The following is a 22515-nucleotide window of genomic DNA, read 5'->3' as shown; positions in this document are numbered from 1 at the left end:
ACATTCTGGAATATACATACATATGTTCTGGAACATACAGAGGAGCAAATCTCGCAGCCGATTGCCGGACGGGGCGATCTCGCTCCCACGTTCCCAGCAGCACCACGGTGTCACCCACACTCTCACACCACCTCCAGTGCCCCAGCACCTGCACAGTAAGGTGATGCTCATGGAAAGCTAGAATGACAGCGGACAACTTGCTACGATAGAGGGTTTAACTGGTTTACTGCACCATTAGGCAGGCAGCAGAGCGAATAAACTGAGGGACTATCCAGTTAAATCATCTGGGAATGTGAGGAGGATGAAGGGCTTCCCTTTTTTCAGCAGGAGTGAACTAGTGCATTTCATACGTGCGTATTTTACCCCCTTGGAGTGCAACATTTTAAAGGAATTTTAAGTGTTCTTTGTGCTGCAGTGGAGATGGCAGTGTTACCTGTATCCATAGAATCATGGAATGGTTTGGGTTGGAAGGGACCTCAAAGATCATCCAGTTCCAACCTCCCTGCCATGGGCAGGGACACCCTTCACTACACCAAGTTGCCCAAAGCCTCATCCAACCTGGCCTTGAACACTTCCAGGGATGGGGCATCTACAACTTCTCTGGGCAACCTGTGTCAGTGCCTCACCACCCTCTGAGTGAAAAATTTCTTCCTTAGATCTCATCTAAATCTCCCCTCTTTCAGTTTAAATCCATTGCCCCGTGTCCTATCACTACATATGGAGCCGGTGACGTGTTTTGTGTTATTTTTTGTATTTTATGAGGAAAGAGAGATGTTCTTGGTTAACACTCTTGCGAGCAAAGCCATGATTCGATGAATGAACATCCTGGAAAGACGTTGGTTTTAACTGTTTGCAATTTAATCTCAATAATTTATGGAAAGCAATGACAAAGTAGTTAGAAGAGTTAGTAAAAATCAGAGTTAAAAGCTTTGACAGGATCATCTTTGCTTTCAATATAACTCAGCGTAGCCCAGAACATATGTATGAACACACATATTAAAACCATCTGTGAATACCTAACTTGAAGAGCCACCACCTAAATCAGAGAATACCAAATTCTGCTTCCAGCCTCCTTGGTTAAAACTGTGTTACGAGCAAAATTATATCTTTACTTGTTAAGATGCCCAATGATGCACCTTGAAGAATGTTCTTGGTGTTTGGGTGATGCTGGCAAATGTGACCAGGATGGCTGGACAAGTGAATTCCAGACGTTATTTTGCAGTGCTGGGTCTTAAAACTGTAGTTGTACTCCGCTGTATCGGCACAGGGACACGGCCGTGCGCACAATATGATGAGAAAAATGAAGGCACTTTGACTTTTCTCAGAGGTATCAGTTGCCTTTTCTTTTCCAACTCCTTCTTTTGATGTACAGTTTTGCATTTTCTAAATTGCCCATACATCTTAGATTTTTTTTCCCATTTTTCATCTTAATTTTTTTCCTTGCGCGCTCCCGTTTTTTCGAAAGGATAGCTCACATTTAGATCTCTAGTGATTGAATGTAGAACGTTATTCTTCATCACTGTCTGAGATGTCTCCTGCAGTGCTTCCTGTAACAGAAATTAATGTGGGTGACTCCGTTTTCAAAGGACTTTTTTCAGACCAAATCCAGGTAGAGATGCCATGCTGTACCCATAAGGCACTGGTGAAGGAAGGCTTGAAGCTTCCTTTGCTCACCGCTGATCCTCGGTATAGAATCATGGAATGGTTTGGGTTGGAAGGGACCTCCAAGATCATCCCCAGAGCTATAAATCTGACATTTCTTGTCTGAATGGGTCATATTTTTAAACCAGAAGGCACATCTGGTGAAGAAATAGTCAATGTTGTATGTTGTAAACGTCGTAACAACGACTTGAATTATTGTTAAACATCTGGAAGTTAATAAAATAACAAGTAATACTGTAGAGGCGCAGTTTGCTTAGCTGTGATTTAGGTCTATAAGCAAAATTGTAGAGTCAACTTTTCAGTTTTGCGTTATCCAATTTAATTACGATCTGTATCAAATTAGTTCAGCGCAGAGAAAATTAGTTCAGTGCAGAGTCCCTCATTTGAAAGCTTTATTGCTACGCCGTTTGTTTGGAAATATCCCAGGCAAATGTTTAATGGTGAAGAAATAACTGTTTTCAGTGAGTTGGGGTGATTTTTGGTTATTAAACTTTCCCATTGCTCTCGAAAACACAGCATTGCCAAATGGATGATTTTAGCAAAATCTACGAAACATCCTTGTTGACACATTGTGGTGATTTCTGAATTGATTTTAAATTTTCTATGACTTGACAGCTTTAAAAACCTTCTTTCCATTTAGATGTACATTCAGTGTTTACTTCAGAGAACTATAAAGCTGCTGTTGAAATAGTTTTAATAGTACCTCAAGGTACTATTAATTAAATTAATTAAAACTAATTAATTAATTAAAACTAATTAATAGTTTTAATAGTACCTCAAGGGGGCCTACAAGAAAGATGGGGAGAGGCTGTTCAGGAGGGCCAGTTGTGATAGGACAAGGGGTAATGGTTTTAAAATAGAGGGAGGTAGATTCAGGTTGGATATTAGGAAAAAATTTTTTACCATGAGAGTTGTAGAACACTGGAACAGGTTGCCCAGAGAGGTGGTGGATGCTCCATCTCTGGAGACGTTCAAGGCCCGGTTGGATGAGGCCCTGAGCAACCTGATCTAGTTGGAGATATCCCTGTTCCTTGCAGGGGGGTTGGACTAGATGACCTTTGAAGGTCCCTTCCAGCCCTAACGATTCTATGATTCTATGATTCTATGATTCTAAATATTGTCCTGTTTGTCGTAGCGTGAGCGTAAAGCAAAAAAAAACACACTCCAGCGTTGCCAGTATGGGGCTGGTGCTGTTTGTTGCTGTCAAGGCTGTGTGCTGGGCAGCGTGCCGTGCCAGTGCCGGGGAGGAGCAAGGGCACAGAACATCCAACATCCAACATTCCTGCGCAGATGGATGAGCAAAATTGCGTTTTACAGGGCTGCTGTGGACAATCGCTCAGTATCGCATCCAGCGTGCGTAAAAGATGTTGCCCATCTATATCCTATGTGGAGAACATATAACTGCAAAACTTGGAACGTCTCCCTGAAAATGGAGTCATCCAGTCTGTCCAGTGTAATGTGTTCATGCCCACAACGTTGATTTTCCATCTGTGTGTTCTCACATCTCACACCCCTTAACCTTGTGAGCCAAGTACTGGGCCGGCGTCTCCAAAATCGGTGGAAGAACAGTTTTCCTGCTTTACCAGCTCGAATTCATAACAACTGAAGGACATTGCCACGGAGCTAGTTTATCTAAATAAATTGTTCTCATAGTCAAATTCCTATGGAAGGGAGTCAAATTCCTATTGTGTTCCCAAACTCAGCATCACCCTTCTCTCCGTTATGGAAGTTTATAGAAAGCTGTGGGCTGGTTGTGCATGGAAACTGGGACAGACCTTCCATGCCAGACCCCAGAGGGGTGCCTGGGGCAGCGTGGGTGGTCTCACAGGGTGGTGATGCTGTTGGAAGGCTGCAGGCTGGTTCGAAATGCCCTTTTCAAACCATTGAAAAAAAAAAAAATCAGGTCCATTTACAATCATTTAGAAGTTTACTTCTTGTCGGAGCAGGGATGAGGGTTGTGGCTATTTGAAGTTTAACGTGGATGTTTATTTAAATTCGTGCTGTAGTTTTCTTTTGCAAGTTTAAAACAAAGTTTGGAAAAGGTTGAGGTTTGCCTTGTTTGAAACGAAGGTTATGCTGCCCTTTGAGTTCCTCTGCTTATCAGATGTTTCTATTTTAATGCAGCACTGGATTTCTTAAACCAGTGCCGATGGGATGCCGACCGGAGACAATCTGCTTTTCAGTTAATAGAAAAAAATAGGGTTTCCAACATGAATTTATAGTTAGCTGAAAATAAATAAGGCCTTAAGATGATAGAAGCAACAAATACTGGACTTTTTTCCCCTGCTTTGTTCCCTATGGCTCTTTCAATGAACTATATTTAAATAGAAATTATAAGAATGAAGTTTTCATTCAGCCTGTAGTTAGTGATCGTTTTAACAGATCAAGAGCTGAATAAATCTTTATTTTCAGTAATTTTTCCTGTGCTATTTTTCACACGCATGCACCACGCTCTATTGCAGCTTTGTAATGTCTTCTCTTCCTGGGTCTTCGTTTGGAATACCACTAAGTGTATTTCACATTAGCATTTTGTAGATTAAATTTTCCTTAAAATAACCTTTATACATTTATAATTACCAGTGGTGCGTTTTTTATTTTAATATCATTGTGAATTACACTTGTAGTTTGTTTAAATATCTTGATAATTCATTTAAATACATGGGATTTTTTTAAAGGTAGTTCTCTTTTTGAAAGATTTCTCCATCTCGTGAACTGGTGGGCCTCCTAGTCCTGGATATTACAAAGGGAAAATGTTTAAGGCAAAGAAAATATGATTTGTACAAGTTTTTTCACAGAGTTGTCAGATATTTAAAGTTCTACATTCAGTCTTTTGGAAAGCTTAATTGCTCATTTAGGAGATTAAAGATATTCAGTTATTATCCATGTGTTTGGTTTTCAATAGCAGTCAAGCAAAATTTGTTTTAAAAATGCAAATCAGGCTAATGGCAGCCTGAAACATTCTGCTGAGTCATTTTCTTTAAATATTAAGGAGGAATCCTGTATGGGCTTAACTCTTCCACTCAAAAGTGTTAATGCACTGTGGCTCTGAAACTGGAAATGACAAGGAGTGGGCACAAAATAATGAGGAAAATATAGATTTTTCAATTGTTTGTTACATTAATAGATGTGCTGCCATGGGAATGGGCTGCTTTTGTCTGAAGATAGAAATGATTAATGGGATGTTCTCTCTCTCTCTTCTGAATTTGCAAATAAAAAATGCAGCACTGTGTTACTGATGTTCTCCCTCCAAGCTTCTATCAGAGTTGGCTTTGCATTTGATTTCATGATACTCATTGAAATATTTTTGGACTAGCTGTGAAGCTGCAGTTCACAGTACACAGATAGCAAAAGGGGTTTATATCTTAATACAAGCAATACTCACATTCTGAAGAAATTCTTTGTTTCTTCTAGCAGAGGACTAACACTTAGCTGTGTCTTCTTTTTTTGATTTTGTTGATTTTTTTCCTCCCTGTGAGCAAGAAAGTTTTCATATCTAGACTGAATGGAGCTGTCATTCCAGCCTTCCCAAAAGAGCAAGAACTGACAAAATAGATCACGCTCGGTCTTTTGCATTTCCAAAGGTACTGTTTAGTACAACAGAATGAGAGATGAAAATATGCCAGGGCTGTCCCTGAAAGTTTTCTGGAAATTTCGTCTTTTTGTTCTTTAATTAACTAGTTACGCTGAGTATTTCAGGTCCCTGTGTTTTGTCAGTTGTCCTCACTGAAATCCAGTTGTTGGAGTAGATTTAAATAAAAAGCTGGCTCGTCCTGCCACGTTCTTTAATGCATCATCTGCAGTTGTGTGTACGTGTTTCACGTGTAAAGTACAGCTGTCAGACTGTTAATTTTATTTGTCAGTGGGTACATACCATCAGTTTCCATTAATTCAGTGTTATAAACAGGTGAATAAAAATGTTTTCAGCTGTGAACACTGTGCTATAGATTCCCTCCACGTCTTTATTTGTCTTTATTTCTCAGTTAGAAATATCCTACGTGTGGATGGGATACTTATCTCCTACTTGTTAAATACACACAACTTTTTTCTTCGTTTGCTGAGGAAGGCTCTTTCAGCTTTCTTTAATTGCCAATTAGCTTTTCTCTAGCTCATAGTGTCATTAATGCCTAAAATAGTGCTGTATCTCTGAAGGCTGAAATCATCACAAAGTGAGCAAGAGAAACTCAAGCTCCATACATTTGTGTAGCTTTTCATGGAAACGTCCTAAGATTTTTTCCAACTGGGCATTTTCAGTCCGAGTGCTTCCTCGTCCGAGCTGCGTGCTTGTGTCGGCTGCATGGAAATCAGTGCTACGCCCGAGAATCACAGAATCCCAGAATGTCAGGGATTGGAAGGGACCTCAAAGGATCATCTAGTCCATCATCACCTGCCGGAGCAGGACCACCTAGATCAGATCACACAAGAACGCTGCTTTTTATTGTGTATTAGGCTGCATTTGGTGCCCTGGAACTCCCTCAGCACACCACGCTGGAGTTTCAACAGCACAATTTTCAGGAAATGCTTTCACCTCATCCCATTTTTCCTTGTTGGGAAGTTAGACCCTAGACTGAACCCCAAGGCTTCAGCCTTACCTACCCAGAGTATCACTCCTACCACCCACACTGGACAGAAGAACATCCCTGGGAGGAAGCACTCAGCAGTGGGTCTTTTGGTCCCGCTGGTGCAGCAGAAAGGAAAAGCAGAGTAACACGGTTCTGTCCACTTCTGATTTGGATTCGGAGTCCCCTCCGGACTTCACACCCCGTCTTGTCCATCTCCATGAAGAGCTGAGAAAGGAGAGGTCAGCGGTCACTCCACCCACCTGCGAGGCAAGCAGCCTGGGCTCCTGAGAATTCATGTTTCTGGGAAAACGGCAATATCTGTAAAAATAAAAATTGCATTTCAGTGTTGCTCACAAGTTTGACTGTTCATCTTTGTGTTTATTTCTTTTGGATACACATAGTTCAAGCCAGTATTTATCAAAGGTCTTTCTTGCTACATGCTGCTTCTCTCTACGCTCAGAAGTAAGGAGACCATCGTTAAATTACTGGGTTTTGCTAAAAGATGAAATATAGCCCAAAAAAGATGAATTAAAAAATAAAATGATTTATTAATTGTTCGTGATTACAGGTGGATGCTTTCTCTTCTTAATGAACCCCCACCTAGCAATGAAAAGGAGAGTTATTTAAGAGATACCCCTTTGCATTTATTTCTCTGCTCGAAATTTGATCAAATGATCAAGGAAGGATTTTGGAGGTGTTTCTGCAGCTCCTTATGAATTCTATGCAATGCAAAGTCTCGACTTTTTTTTTTTTTTGTCTCAGAAGTACGTGTCTGATACAAAATTCCCTTTTGGCTGGGAAAAGAGATTTTTAGGCTTCCACAGATCCCAATTCTTTTGTTTATGGCTATGTCCAAGTTGAAGCGTTAGAATTTCCTTGGAGATCTTTCACGACCATGAACAGGGTTCTTGTGGCAGGGTATGGTGCACATCAGTTCCGATTTAAACGGGTGAATTCTCTGGAGATGCTAAGAAATGCGTTGTTCAGCCTGGCAGCACTAATCCGAAGAGACGTCAAAGGGAAGAACAAGACCCCAGGTTTGGAAGCATGGAAGTGTAGAAGCTGGTGCAGTGAGATTTGGTTAATCAGTTAAGGTTTTATTTTTATAAAAAAGCAGAAACCTGAATATTTCAAAATCATATAACAGCATATAATGTGTTTTGGTAATCTCTCGTGCACTCAATGGGTTTCTTCTTTCTTTTAGGATGTGAGAGGAAAGTAAATCAGCTCATTATTTTCAAACAATCCTATCCTTTGTTTTCATTCCTTGTTCAGAAGAGAAATAAAATTAACAGTACTTTACTCTTTGCACCTACAGCTGACAGCGAATAACAGCAATTTAAAAATAAATTGTGTGAAATAACTACTGTTTGTTCATTTAAAAGCAAGTGCTGTACTTTTTGTCTAGACCTGAAAAGAGTTGAGTCCTTTAGCCCATTTTTTTTTTCCTGCTCAATAGTGGTCTGTGTTAATAAGCAATGGGACACCTCGGTTGATGGACATCATCTCTGTCTACTCTTCCAGGGGCCACAAGCGCAAACTGGATGAAGATGATGCTGCCAGTGAATCCAGTAAAGAATCCAGCAATGAAGATGAGGAAGGAAGCAGTTCTGAAGCGGACGAAATGGCAGCAGCGCTTGAAGCGGAGTTGAACGACTTCATGTGACGCTCATTCAGAAGGAGGAATTTGTAATTATATTTTACTTCTCATAAACAGATCGGACTTCAGATGAGTCCCTTATGTCAGTACTCAAATGTTTTTCCAAAATGCGTGTGTATATTTTGCAAAGCAACACAAGAGGCGACACGATTATTTTACAAAATCGGAAATAGATGTTTTTAAGGTGTTTTACTAAAGGAAAATATACTTTTTTAAACAAAAAAAAGTATTAAGTGGGACTTGGTGTGCTATGCCAAAGACATGTTAGGAGCTCTGCAGAACCTTCGTATACAGGACAGTGATACAAAGGTTTATGGTTAAACACACAGCAACTTGTTAAAAATATTGCAGTCTGTGGTTTATGGGTAACAGTCTTGGAAAAAAAGGAGATAAAGGAGATGGAATTGTCTGGGTAGAACAGCAGGAACCTGATGAACTGGTCATCGTTTTCCACAAATAAATACTATCAAATATAAAAAGATTTTTAAAAGTAAAAAAGAAGGATTTATATTTGTATAGCAACAGAGAACGTCATATGCAAGCTTTGTGAACTCCGCACTTGACCCACCTGTCATTTGCTTCTAAGAGAACACATAATGATCAAAACTCATGTTTTTAAGTTACTTTGTGGAATAGTTGGGTTCTTTAGAGACATCATTTAGATTTTTAACTTTCCTTCTCTGTAACCAGAAACTTAGCACAGCATACTGTGTGATCCTGTACTGCCATAAGAAGCATATTCACCCATTCGTGTTGTCTTGGAAAGAACGAGTGCTACTTCGGTCTAGATAGGATTTAATTTCTTTGACAAGAGATCCGATGTAAAGTTTTTGTATATTCTATTTCATATTTGACCCACAAAACAGATTTTCTTTCATTTAATAAAAGTTCATTTTGTACACTTCGTTTCCCTTTCTTATTCGTTTGCTTCCATCAAGCACAAGGCACCTTTCCACGTTGTCTTGCCTTTACTCTGCAGGAAAATAATGCCAAAATTTGAATAATGCATAATCTAAACTCTGACATTCTGGCATTTTCTCGGGTCTCTGACTGACCTCTGAAGATACCCAAAGATCTGTTGCTCTGGTGTTGAAGTTCTGAGGCTTCAACCGTGGTTTATTCTCAATTGTTGGCAACTGGAGAGACAAATCCTTTTAAAACATGTTAGCGAAAGAAGACTCGTTAATTCAGATGTCACCGTTAAAAGGAAGTACTTTCTGGTGCAGACATACTTAATTTTGCCACTCAGCAGTAAAACAGAATATTTCAATAGTATCTCAGCTGGTTTATGAAGAGCAGCCTAGTTTTCAAAGCTTTGTAATGGCACCAAAAGGAAGACTGAGAAAATAGGAGAATCTTTGCAGATCAATAGTGCTTTTCCACTTCAGAATGCAACGTCAGCATCCACACGACAAAACCAGTGTTTTCTGTAGGAAGATGTTAAACTTCCTGGACATTACACAAGTACCACGTAGCCAAAGTCTACCGTGACCTGCTTGCTCTCCATGAACACAAGCAGGGTGTCTCCAAGTAAGTTGCATTGTATAACAGGAAAAAAAAAAAAAAAAAAAACCAAAAACCAAAAAAAGACTAGTGCTTGTAAAATGGGAAGCCAAAACACATTTTGTCAGCAACTTCCACGCAGCCTCCTCAGCTACCAGAGGATGACTCCTTGCAATTAAATATTCAAACGTCAGGGGTTGTGGGGTATTATTTTATGTTTTCTTAAATTAAACTCAGTTGAAATAATTTGAAATAATAGCAACTTCTCGGGTCGCTGCGACGCTGCAAAATGACTCGACAGCCCAGATTTCTGCAGAGGCTGGTTCTGGCTGACAACCTCTGCCAGTCCCACAGCTCCGGGACAGCATTCAGGCTCTCAGTGTAAACCCTGGGAGCTCAGCAGTGTTCTGCCTCGCTTCGAGCTGCTCCTTGGATGCCACGTTCCCAGCGCGGCAGCTGTCTGGTGGAGCGATTCCGGACGGATAAAGTTGGAGAAGCTTTTCGGTGCGAAAAGCTGTAGCCTCTTCCCAGTTCTATTTTCCAACTGCTGCTTTCGGTTCAGCTGGTGGGGGGGGTGGAGTCTGGGCAGGAGTCCTAAAAGCCATCAGCACTCCACTAGACCCAATATCATCTGGAGCACTGTGCAAACACGGAGCTGCAGCTACGGAGGGGTCCGGTGCCAGCAAAGGCTCCTCGGGAGCTGCGGAAGCCTGAGGTGCGTGCTGTGCAGTTCTCTTAACGACTGTCACTGCACAAATAATTCTCATTTTGACATGAATTATTCTGGTCGTTCTCATAAGCCCTGCTCTCTGCTGCTTGGTGGGGGGGACAACCGAGTAGAGGGGTTTCCGAGAGGCACCAACCCATTGCTCGCTGCTGGAGCAGCCCAGAGGCATTTGAGCCATTGACCCAGACTCCTTGTTCAGGTGCCTGTATCCAGTAAACTGGTCACCAGCCTCTCTCTGTCCACGGGCAGGAGAGAGAAATGGAAACTGAAAATTTAATAGATGGGAAGTTAAATGCCCTGGTTAACCTGCCAGCAAGAAGGCTTTTGATGTAGATGAAGTTGTCACTCACTCTGGCTAACTTTGTTTTTTTTGCAGGAGCTTCCTAGCAAAGGCAACAAATGCGCTTTGTAAGATGGCTTTTAACTCTTTGAGTGACCCACATCTCTTGATTAGTTGTTTTATCCTGTCTTCTTGTGCTGCTTCTGCACACGAGGTAGCTAGCAAGGGCCCACTGCCTGGAAGGGCTCAGAGCAGAAACAAAGACCAGACTCCCACTGGAGTCAAACTTAGAATCGTAAAATCATGGAATGGTTTGGGTTGGAAGGGGCCTCAAAGATCATCCAGTTCCAACCCCCCTGCCATGGGCAGGGACACCCTCCACTACACCAGGTTGCCCAAAGCCTCATCCAACCTGGCCTTGAACACTTCCAGGGATGGGGCAGCCACAGCTTCTCTGGGCCACCTGTGCCAGTGCCTCACCACCCTCAGAGGGAAGAATTTCTTAAATCTGCTCGAAATCTCCCCTCTTTTATTTTAAAGCCATCACCCCTTGTCTTATCACTATATATTCTTGCAAAAAGTCCCTCTCCAGCTTCCCTGTAGGCACTTCCTGGGCAGTGCTGGTTTCTGAAGGGGTACCAGGCGTGGAGGTGAGCACCAGAGGGGCACACAGCACATCCCACTTCATTAAGCTTTCTGAGCATGTGCTGTCACCGCTGTCCGGGGAAGAGCTCCAGGAGTCTGACTGTTGCTTAAGAACAGGTAAGAGCCATCGTTTCCATTTAAAGACCAGTGGGTTTACATGTTCCTTCTCTTCTTGGCTCTTAAGAGAATGGGAGGAAGACGAGGGAATGGTGTCGTGTAGCAAAAAACTCCAAGCGTGCAAATCCTTCCTGTCGGGTTTCGTGCATCCGTGGGTGCGCCCTCGAGTCTTCTCAGGGTGAGATGGTGACATCCTCTGCGGAGGGTGGAAAGTCTCAAGTTTCCTTCGTCGCGGTGCTGCTCGCGGAGCAGGTGACTGTCTTACAAGTGTGAAAATCCACGCACACAAACCTGGAGCTGTTCCTAAAGATCTCCCAGCTCTGCCTATTTTTGCTACAGTGAGCGTTGCCGTGGATGACAAGTTGGAGAATGAAAATATCGTGGTCCTGTTAAGGAAGCGGATCTCTTCGTGTAGCTGGAAATTCAGCACGAGAAGTCTCCCATCGATTCTTAAATCAGGCTTGGCCAAAAGGAAAATATTTAATCATTTTTAATTAAAAATCAAAACTGCACATGGAAGTTCTGAAAAAACAGGTGTTTTTTTAAAGGAGAAATGTTCCCTGGGAGCGAAGCCTTCAAGCCAAACTGGTGTCACAAAGCAAATAGGTGTGTTTAGGTGATGCAAAAGTTAAAACAGGAGGGAGGTGGTGCCTTGTTTCTTCTGCTTCTCTCCTCAGAACAGCCTCCAAATCTTCTTTCTTTTCCTTGTCCAGTTCGAGTTTGCGTGCACCGTGCGGGCCACTCCACACCTCGTCTTGGCTTGTCTCCTTTCCTTCTTCACTGAACCCTGGCCATCGTGTGCTCAATTCCATCACTGAAGTGACATCTTCCCGTCACTGTCTCTATCCAGTAGATCCCAGTTCTTGCTACCTGCACATGAGCTTTTTATATATTTGTTTTTCCTATCCAATACCACCTATCCAATACCAGAAATGTTTGGATCTCAGCACAGCCTCTTCTCCCTCCCTCTCTGAGGAAGCGGAGGCAGCAGCATCTCATCCCCCAAGCAGCAGCACCTCCAGCAGGCTGGTTTGCTGCAGCTGCATACCCTACGTTCTTCCTGGTGACTTGGCTGTTTTTTTTCTGCACTTTCTTTCTAATGAGATCCTCCTTCCTACTCACACATCATTGACGGTTGTTATTTTATCATATTGTTCTGATTACACCGGGCTTTCCCCTCCCCATCTAAACTGTGCCAAAAGAACGTGCAGTTTATGCAGTGCCTCTTCTTGCAATCACAGTACCTATCTGATCTCCCCATCAAAATTCCAAAACCAGCACTACATGTAAGGTTTCCGCTCCCAGCACAGCTCCATCAACATGGTCCTCCTTGTCCTGGCGTACTGCTGCTCTCCCAGCTACTGGTCCAGCAAAAGCCTTGTGTTCCCCAATCACAAAACCAGCAGATACAGAGGCAGCTCTCAAGCATGGCCACTCAGGTAAGGTATGGAATCATAGGCTCATAGAATGGTTGGGGTAGGTAGGGACCTTGAAAGGTCATCTGCTCCAACCACCTTGCAATAAGCAGGGACATGTTCAATTAGATCAGGTTGCTGAGAGCCCCTGAGGTGGGAAGGGACCTCTGGAGGTCATCTAGTCCAGCCCCCTGTTCAAGCATGGAGTGCTACCTACACCTGGTTGCCCAGGACCATGTCCGTTCAGATTCTGGATATCTCCAAGGATGAAGACTCCACATCTGTGCTCAGTCACCCTAACAGTAAAAAGATTTTTTTTTTTTTGAGGGAATGTGCAAGGGCAAAAAGAATAAGCACGAGGAGCATGATTGCTGTTGTGTATGTTATACAAGCTCCTTAACTATTCCATGCTGGCTAAGACAGAGGGGGCATAAGGCAAGTGTGGTCCTCACTCTTGGGTTCCTCCAAGAGTTGAAACTTCTGGATGAATGACTGCCAGAATCCTGTTGTCTTCCAAGTCCAATACCAGCCACTATACTGGAGAATTCCCTACCACGTGTTAAGGAGAGTGTGGATTTTAATATATACGTGACAGGGTTTTTTGAGCTACTTGAGATTTCATATGAGAACAAGGTTTGAGAAAGATGCCAAGCACTTGGAATGCAGGATTGCGACAGCTACGGAGAAACGGATGAGCTAAAAGCCAGCAGCCTGTTTTACACAACCTCTGTGTCTGGTACAGCCAATTATCCCTTTTGCACTTCTCGTTCTTCGTCACTCTTTCGTTTTGCTGGCGGAGCAGAGACCACCTGTGGTCTGGTCCCAGGGCACGATGGGATCATAGAATCATAGAATCATAGAATGGTCAGGGCTGGAAGGGACCTTCAAAGGTCATCTAGTCCAACCCCCCTGCAAGGAACAGGGATATCTCCAACTAGATCAGGTTGCTCAGGGCCTCGTCCAACCTGGCCTTGAACGTCTCCAGGGATGGAGCATCCACCACCTCTCTGGGCAACCTGTTCCAGTGTTCTACAGCTCTCATGGTAAAAAATTTTTTCCTAATATCCAACCTGAATCTACCTCCATTTTAAAACCATTACCCCTTGTCCTATCACAACTGGCCCTCCTGAACAGCCTCTCCCCATCTTTCTTGTAGGCCCCCTTGAGGTACTGGAAGACCGCTATAAGGTCACCCCGGAGCCTCCTCTTCTCCAGGCTGAACAACCCCAACTCTCTCAGCCTGTCCTCATAGGAAAGGTGCTCCAGCCCTCTTATCATCTTCCTGGCCCTCCTCTGGACCCTCTCCAACTGGTCCATGTCCTTCTTATGTTGGGGACTCCAGAACTGGACGCAATACTCCAAGTGAGGTCTCACGAGGGCAGAGTAGAGGGGGAGAATCACCTCCCTCGACCTGCTGGCCACGCTCCTCTTGATGCAGCCCAGGACGCGGTTGGCCTTCTGGGCCGCAAGAGCACATTGCCAGCTCATATTGAGCTTCTCGTCCACCAGTACTCCCAAGTCCTTCTCCTCAGGGCTGCTCTCGATCCATTCTCCGCCCAGTCTGTATTTGTGCCTGGGATTGCCACGACCCAGATGTAGGACCTTGCACTTGGCCTGGTTGAACTTCATGAGGTTGGCATGGGCCCACCTCTCCAGCCTGTCGCGGTCCCTCTGGATGGCATCCCTCCCTTCCAGCGTGTCGACAGCACCACACAGCTTGGTGTCATCAGCAAACTTGCTGAGGGTGCATTCCATGCCACTGTCCACGTCACCAACAAAGATGTTGAAGAGGGCCGGGCCCAACACAGACCCCTGAGGGACGCCACTTGTGACCGGTCTCCACTTGGACATCAAGCCGTTGACCACTACTCTCTGAGTGCGGCCATTGAGCCAATTCCTTATCCACCGAGTGGTCCATCCATCAAACCCATGCCTCTCTAGTTTAGAGAGAAGAATGTCATGCGGATCTTCATATACACCAACCCCAGAGCATTAAGATCATTTACTTGGTAAGATGGGGGCTGATTTTGACACAGTGTGTGCTGAGCAAAGGACGGGTTGGATGTGTTCACATTGCTCTACATCGCTGACACGCACTGGCACTTTATTGAAACTCCCTGGAGTTCTCTCACCTCTGTGGTCTCATACCCGCAGAGCCTGCGCTACGACGTTAATGAGGCCAAGCCACCCACAGAGCTCCCTTGGCAAAGGATGTTTCCCCTGTGATGAATTCTTTTTTCTTCCCACCCTCCATCCTAATTCCATTTCCTGACAAGACAGGGAGCCTCACCCCGTAGATATAAGCATGTCTGGCACTCCCAAATATCACCACCCCAAGAAGAAGCTAGACTGATGTAGCCATTGGGTAGGTTTGGAGGCACTTTAAAGGTTGAGCAGATGCTAACCTGCAACACCAGGGGTAAGAAAAGCGCATTTTCCTGCCGTAGCTGTGGGATGCACCACGGTGTGCTCCACGCTGCCGTTTTCTGCTGAGCTGTCCTCGGCGAGTCAATGTGTCTGACCTAAGAACGTCCTTAAGAAGGTTTGCCCACCTCGTCTGTCAGATTTCAGACGTTGCCACTCTTTCACGACAGGCGAACGCACAACCTACCGTTGCTGTTGATCAACCGTCAGCAGCAAAGCCCGGAGGCATCTCCAGTCCCTATGTAAACCATTCCAAACCAGCCTCCCCCTCACCGTGCTGCCGTCGGACCGAGCGCCGGGGCTTTTTGGCAGGGAGTACCGTGAGAAGTCGGGAAAGCTTGAAATCTTTTTGGATCTACCGCTCTGGATAGGTATGACCCTTTCAGGACACAAGTATTAAATGTGTCACTTAGTGCCAGTATAAAATGGTCCTTGGGAAGTTCTCAGTTTTAATTAAGTGGATGCGTTTGGTCCTCGGAGAGCTCAGTATGTACTCGGGTGAATAAATGTTTTAATAATTCAGCTTCGTCTCTTAATCTTAGAGCTGCGACTCACAGAAAAGCCTTCTTGATGCTAAATTCCAAATGAAGAACGCTCTGTTTTATTTCTCCATTTTTTTTTTCCTTTCTGTCCTTGGATCCAGGTTCCCAGCCAGCCTCTGAGAGCACAGGGAGCCCCGCCGTGGGACCCACGCCACCAGCAGCCCTGTGCCGACGCCATGGGACACGGCCATCCGCCGGCATCCTCCTCGGCTCTCCCTCCGGAGCCTGCCTGAGCAAGCTGTGCCACTCTGGGCACATCTCAGCACGACAGCTGTGTGTCTTCCAGCATCCCTCTGCTCCAGTGCCCATCACCTTTCCCTCGGCGTTGGAAAAGCCCTTGCAGCTGGCTTGCGTGGAACGCTCATGGCTTCTCCTGCAGCTGGCTCCTCGGTGAAAACAGGGACTCCAGAGGCAGTGTAAATCAGAAGATAGAGTGGCTTCAAGGCTGCAACCATCAACAGCAGCTGCAATTAGACAAGAAAACGACCTGCCTGAAAGACAGTGGAGGAATCCAATGAGGAAGAAGGCCCCAGACCCAAAGCTTGCTGCTGAGTGGAGGCATCGTGTGAGGGGTGGGGCAATGGTCTGTAAGGGTGTGATTGCCCAGGGGTTGCTTTGCTCATGTTGGCTCGTTCTCTGGGGACACCCAGCTCCAGCTGACTCTGCTGTTGTACCACTCAATTATTAAGTTTTTTTTTTTCCTGGAATCTGACATCTGAAAGGCCGCTTTGGGAGACCCAGGGCTTGAACTTTGGGGTGAACTAACACTGGATGGCCAGATGGAAGGTAAGTGAATTGAGAATAACCATGATGAAACTTTGAAATCTCAGCTAAATGACATAGAGAATATAACCCTTACCTGTAAACACATGCAATCCCTTAGCCATAAACTGTTGACCAAGTCTGGGACTAGGAGTGGATCCAGCTGCACCTAGACCCCTCTCTGAGGAGTTTAGAAAGCAAGGGGGTTCATCCTAAACCTCGTGACTCAACAGGAGGGTCTCCCTTACCCTTTTGCATCTCCAGTCCCTATGCAAATCATTCCAAGCCAATTATAGCCTGATTTTCCCTCAATATATTTCCTCCATGTAGTAATGGAGAGAACCTTGCCATCAAACTCTGTTAGGTCACGCTTTTTTCTATGCACTCATCTGACAGCGACAGGCTAATTAGGTGTACCTTTGATTGGAACGTACCCATCAGGCAAGGAAAGGTATTGGTCAGTCATTTTTCCAGCTCAAGGTACAATCTATAGCTATTCCTGGTGTCCCCAAGATGTGCATTGGATTGAGCACCGCAATTTTGTAAGGCTGATGTTACTCTCTGAGGTTGTACCATTGCCATCTACAATAGCCTGTCCACAAAACACAAATTTTCTCGGGAAATATGGAACACACGCTCCGCTCCTTCACACCACATCCACCCATGTTGTAAGAAACCACAACACAGATGTCTGCATGGTACAAACCTGGCATGCTTTTAAGGACAGGACGAGGAGGGGAAAGCTGGCACTGTAACTGAAGCCTGGGCACTAATTCCTTACGTGAGAGGGTCATTGGTCTACAAGGGGGAGGAGGAGGATGGCCAAACAGCTGTTCATCGGACTAGAAATCGGTCTCTACAGCATGTTGGCCTACAAGGGGGAGGAGGAGGATGGCAAAACTGCAGTTCGTCAGACTAGAAATCAGTCTCCACAGCATGTGCCCAGGGCTGTTTGCAGCTCGGTGAGTTTGTGTTGGCACAGCTCCTATTCCTGCCCTTGGAGCTCGACCCGAAGCCAGGGCAGAGGCCCCTCATTTGCCTCGTTACAGGAGGGTGGCTGTGCCCATCTGCCTGCCCGCCAGCGGGTGAAAACTGCGCAGCCAGGGTTCATTTCAGCTGCCACCTTACGTAACTCTCCCTTTAATTGCTTGGCTTTGACATCTGCGAGGCTACGGCACTAACAGCTGCAGTGGAAGTGCTGAGGAATAACTCCGTGAGTAATTCCTGGTTTCTCCCCAGCTTATAGCATTTCCCTCATTACAGGACTGCCTGCAGCCTTCAGCTGCTCTTTGCTGACTCCTCGGATTTAACAGATCTCACGTGCCTCTGTGCCACGTCCCTCTGGGCCAAACTCTCCGTGTAGGCACACGGAATAACTTTGCTCTGTGTCCACGCTGGTGGGTTAGCGTGAAGACAACCCAAGGGCTCCATACAGGAACCCAAGTCTTGGGATTAGGGACACAAAATGTGTTGCCTTTTTAGATCCCACATCACTTGTTGTCTTTGCGTCTGCCCCTGGTGCTGTGAAGGGCTGCAGGACACCACGGGGCTTCCAAAGGGGCAGCTCCTGCCTGGTAGAAACTTCTCTGCTCCCTTGATGTGAACCCTGAAAGCCCTCCAACGGGCTCACGCTGGCTGACGGGGTGCTCCCTGACATCTCTGGAAGCTGTTACAGACCATTTCTGGATGAGAAGTAAGAACTCAGAACTAATTCAGGATCCTCTTCCGGATCGTTGTGGAAGCACAGTGAGCACAACGGAGAAAACACCTTCATTGCTCAGTTTCCTGATGTGACATTGAAGGTTCGATGCTTGTAGCTCTTCATAGATTTCATAGATTTCATAGATTTCATAGATTTCATAGATTTCTAGGTTGGAAAAGACCGTAGAGATCATCCAGTCCAACCGTCCCTAATCCCCATTAAACCATATCCCTAAGTAGTTCATCCACCCTATTCTTAAACACATCCAGGGATGGGGACTCAACCACTTCCCTGGGCAGCCTATTCCAGTGGCTGACAACCTTTTCAGAGAAGACAGTTATGTTATGATGTTCACTTGGCTTTCTTGGAAGATATTTAGCTAATCAGTATAATTTAATACATTTGTAGCTGTAAATATAGCCACAAAACTCTTGTGACACACTTTTGCTACAAAGCTCGCTGTTACCGACCCTCTTTTCTTTCAAAACTGTGGGGTTTGGAATCCGCTAACTACAAGAATTTCAGTTTGCCCTTGAAGAAAGTATAAATTTTTTTCTGTCCTCCTTCAGATTGTGGAGCAAAGTTTGAAAGTATGTCTCAGCTGCACTGAAAAAGCACAGAACCAACAGGTATACCTGGTGATTTTTAAGCTCATGGCTTTGTGAGGGTTTATGTGCTGTTTTGGATGTGAGGAGCTATGAACAATAATGATGGTCTTGAGGCAACGAGGTGTAAAGGTGTAAACAACGTGAGATTTCCCCACTGGGTTGAAATGAGACTCCTTCAAGTCTTGTGAAATTTCGACACAGTTCAAAGAAACCATCTCTGAGCAGCATGTGGGCTGCAATGTTGGGAACAGGTTCCTCCAGTGTTAATGAACAAGTATCCTGCTTCAGAAATTACATCCAAGCACTTTCAGAGCAGAGGATCTTATAAATATATTCTTTATGTTCTGATACGTGTGATCAGGCACTGGAGGATGCATCCGTTTTCCAGCAGAGAGGATCTGAACGACGTAGTTCGAAAAGTAGAGTTAGAGCTCAAAAATAAAGTCTCACTTTGAAGTATCCTACAAAACAGGAAAGCTAGACCAAGACTCAGAGATATCTGGAGTGAGAGGAATGCAAACCACCCCAGATACTGAAGACTTCATTGTAATAGCATGAATATGGGTACCTCAAAAAATTCATGAGCATCCTTTGTGTTTTGGTCAGATTTCCCTTTATAAAAACTACCTGAGATACAGGCTCCGAGCAAAATTTGTCTAGGACAACTAGCCAAATTTCCACTCAGTGTTTTGGGCCAAATTTTTTGAAATATGTTTAATGTCCTGTCTTGAAATTGTCAATAGGCAATTCTTCATCAGTGCTTTCAAGAGGTCCGAGTTGAGCTGGCTAGCTGTTGTGCACACAAACCAACTAATTAAAGCAACGGGAGAGGGGCTTTGGACAAGGTCGTGCAGTGACAGGACAAGGGGCAATGGATTTAAACTGAAAGAGGGGAGATTTAGGTTAGATCTAAGGAAGAAATTTTTCACTCTGAGGGTGGTGAGGCACTGGAACAGGTTGCCCAGAGAAGCTGCGCCATCCCTGGAAGTGTTCAAGGCCAGGTTGGATGAGGCTTTGGGCAACCTGGTGTAGTGGAGGGTGTCCCTGCCCATGGCAGAGGGGGGTTGGAACTGGATGATCTTTGAGGTCCCTTCCAACCCAAACCATTCTATGATTCTATACGCTTATTTGCACCTGCCCCACCTCGGTCTTTTCAGGATGTCCACTGGAAGTCCAACGTGGCCAATTGCGTTAAAAACATCACCGCCCTGAAGCCGAGCTACTGCAGCAAGTTGGTTTGAAGTCTGAATTTTGCAAACACAAAAATAGGCTTTCAGCAGGCTGCCTGACAGAGGCAGAGAGATCGTGTGGGCAAGCTGTTCCCGCAGACGGCTGCGCAACGGTTATTAGGAGCTGTGCTTCCATAAGAACAACGCGGGGAGGTTTCCTTCGGGAAGAATGATACGCAACTTTTCAGCGTCTTCCTCCCCGAGACCTGGAGGCAGCATTGTGTTTGGTGAGCTCTGGTGCATTACCCTTGAATAGCTGAGCAGTCTACTTCACTTGAAGGATGAATAATGGAGTGTTTTCTCTCCCCTCCGTCCCCCGCCACTTTACTTTCAGAATAGCATCTTCCATTGTTGGTTTTTGTCATTATCAACTAATTTCCCCACCCGCTGCTCTAACAATCGTTTCCTAGCTTCTAGGCATTAAGCAAAGATTGCTGCAGCGTAATTGGATTAATTTAGAGACTGACTTGGAACTGCATTATTGATTTGAATTTTATTCCGTTTCCTCCAGCCACTTCTTTCACTAAAAATCACACCGTGGCAAGGCCTGGGCTCAAGTTTTCCTTTGGTAAACCCCTCGTAGGTACCTCCACTCATGCTCCATGCACCCCACCTCCGGGGAGGGGACCCCAGTAGGCTTCACACTCCTTCCTCCTGCCATTCTTTGCGAGGCTTCGGGTGCCAGAGAAATCCCAAACCATCTCGCTTCTCGAACATCACTGCAGGGTTTGGGTTTCTTGTTGCTTGTAGAGGATGACATGAACCGCAGAGGCAGAGAGAGCCAGCTCCAGGGTGGCCATGGTGTGACTCCAGTTGCCTTGTTACAGTAAGGACTGCGGGTCCCTGGCTCCTGGAGCATGAGGCAGGGACCTCTCAGGCACGAGAAGGAGCAGCTCCGTTAGTGTGGGCGTTTCAAAGGCTCCTGTGCCAGCACTGCCCTCGCCGTGCCCATCCGAGCACTGCCCTTCCCAGCACTGGCTTTGATGCCACGCTTCCCGGTTCGCTCCCAAAGCTTTCCTTCTCTGCATGTCTTGTTTTGGCAAAAAGGAGTGCTGCTGCCCAACATAAAGCTTTAAAATCCAGTCCCCTGAAAGCCATCAGCTTGTGACCCTGCTGGCAACCCTTTGTCCTGTTCCAAATACATCATGGACAGCAGGGATGGAGACAGGTTGCCTCCCCATCGCCCAGTGATGCAGGGCATTCTCTTGGGAAGTCGGCCATCCCTCAGCTGTCAGTAGCTCCAGCTGCTGGTGTCAGCCTCGGGAATGGGTTGGGTTGGAAGGGACCTCAAAGATCATCCAGTTCCAACCCCCCCTGCCATGGGCAGGGACACCCTTCACTACACCAGGTTGCTCAAAGCCTCATCCAACTTGGCCTTGAACAAGACAGAAAAACGCCTGCCCTGGTGTTTTTCCATCCCAAACTGCGTGTGTGCAATTGTAGGTGGAGTTCATGTCCTTCAGCACACAAAGGCCAGGATCGTTGCAGAAAGGTTCATAAATGCATAGCTGCTCCAAGGCATGTAATAGTTTTTACACACTTCTCCTGCTCAGTATTCTCTTGTAATAAATTTCTTAATGGTTTGTTGAGTTAGTGGAAAGAATCCAAAATAATGACATTAGCCATTTTCTTGGAGTAACGTTTTGCTGGAGCGGCCTCCAGCAAACTGATGTCCAGGAAACTTTTCCTCCCAATATCTGAATGATAGTTTTTAGGGGTCAGCTTTGCCAGCTTTTTCTAACCTCGATGCTTGCACTCCTCAAATGCCAAAAATGTCACAGCCACACACACTTCAATCTTTTGTGGCTCTTCAGCTCTCAGGCTTTGGTAGGAGACATGCCCCCGTGATCACCTTTAATTGTTTGCCTTTTGGGTTTTGCTCTCAGCTTTCCAGCTTCCCCCTGGTAGCATAAAACCAAGAAGAGAAAAGTGGAGTCCAGAAGTGATACTGCTTGGCTCATGCAGCACCTCTACCGTAACTCCTTTTCCAAGCAGTTCACATGGCTCAGCCTCACTCATGCCACCCATGTGCCAAGGCAGAACTGGAAAGGGGTTGGTGTGAATCACTGAGATGATGCTTCTCTTTCCCTTGCTGAATAAGTTGACGTTTCAAGCATCCAACCCAACCTTGGCTGTTGCTTTTCAGCACGTCACTACGCAGCAAACCTTCTCCAGCAGCTGCCCCCCCAGGTTGCCCCGCTGACATGCAGGCCCTGCATGAAGTCAGGTCACATCTCGCTTGGTGGTTTCCTCCTGCAGCATGGCCTCAGCTGGGCGCTGGCACCTAACAGTCGGACAGGTGGCTTGTGCCCACCACAGTGCCCTTCTTGGTGCCTGGAAAAGTTTATCCCTGTATTCCTCTTCATTCTTCTCCGTCTTGGTTAGTCATACTCTTTCCATGCAGATATTACGATTACACGGGCTATAATGCACCAGAAGATTTCTTTTCCCTCCTCCACAAACTTATTCCTAACTACCTAGCTAATCCATCTATCAGATCCAAATGGCCCCAACGTTTGGAGGTGTTTGAGTTTGGGATTCTGATTCGGGCTTATCTAGAGGAAACATTGACAGGTCACTGCATTTTGCTTCATCCAGCAAACGAAGCTGAAAGACATCAGGCCAGGTTGGACGAGGCCCTGAGCAACCTGATCTAGTTGGAGATATCCCTGTTCCTTGC

General features: G+C 45.4%; 1 protein-coding gene across 1 annotated transcript in view; it reads left to right on the top strand.

Moving 5' to 3' along the window:
• Positions 1 to 8735, top strand: part of CTDP1 (CTD phosphatase 1) — a 107339-nt gene extending 98604 nt beyond the window's left edge. Inside the window, exon 13 of the mRNA XM_086614229.1 lies at positions 7746 to 8735. Within this exon, the coding sequence (XP_086470355.1) occupies positions 7746 to 7887 (142 nt within the window). The 3' untranslated portion in view covers positions 7888 to 8735. The remainder of the gene's footprint in view (positions 1 to 7745) is intronic.
• The last annotated feature ends 13780 nt before the right edge of the window (positions 8736 to 22515 follow it).

This window comes from Tauraco erythrolophus, chromosome 7 (genome assembly GCF_009769465.1).
Source record: "Tauraco erythrolophus isolate bTauEry1 chromosome 7, bTauEry1.pri, whole genome shotgun sequence".
In the NCBI taxonomy this organism is placed as follows: Eukaryota; Metazoa; Chordata; class Aves; order Musophagiformes; family Musophagidae; genus Tauraco; species Tauraco erythrolophus.
This window is presented reverse-complemented; position numbering and strand designations above follow the sequence as displayed.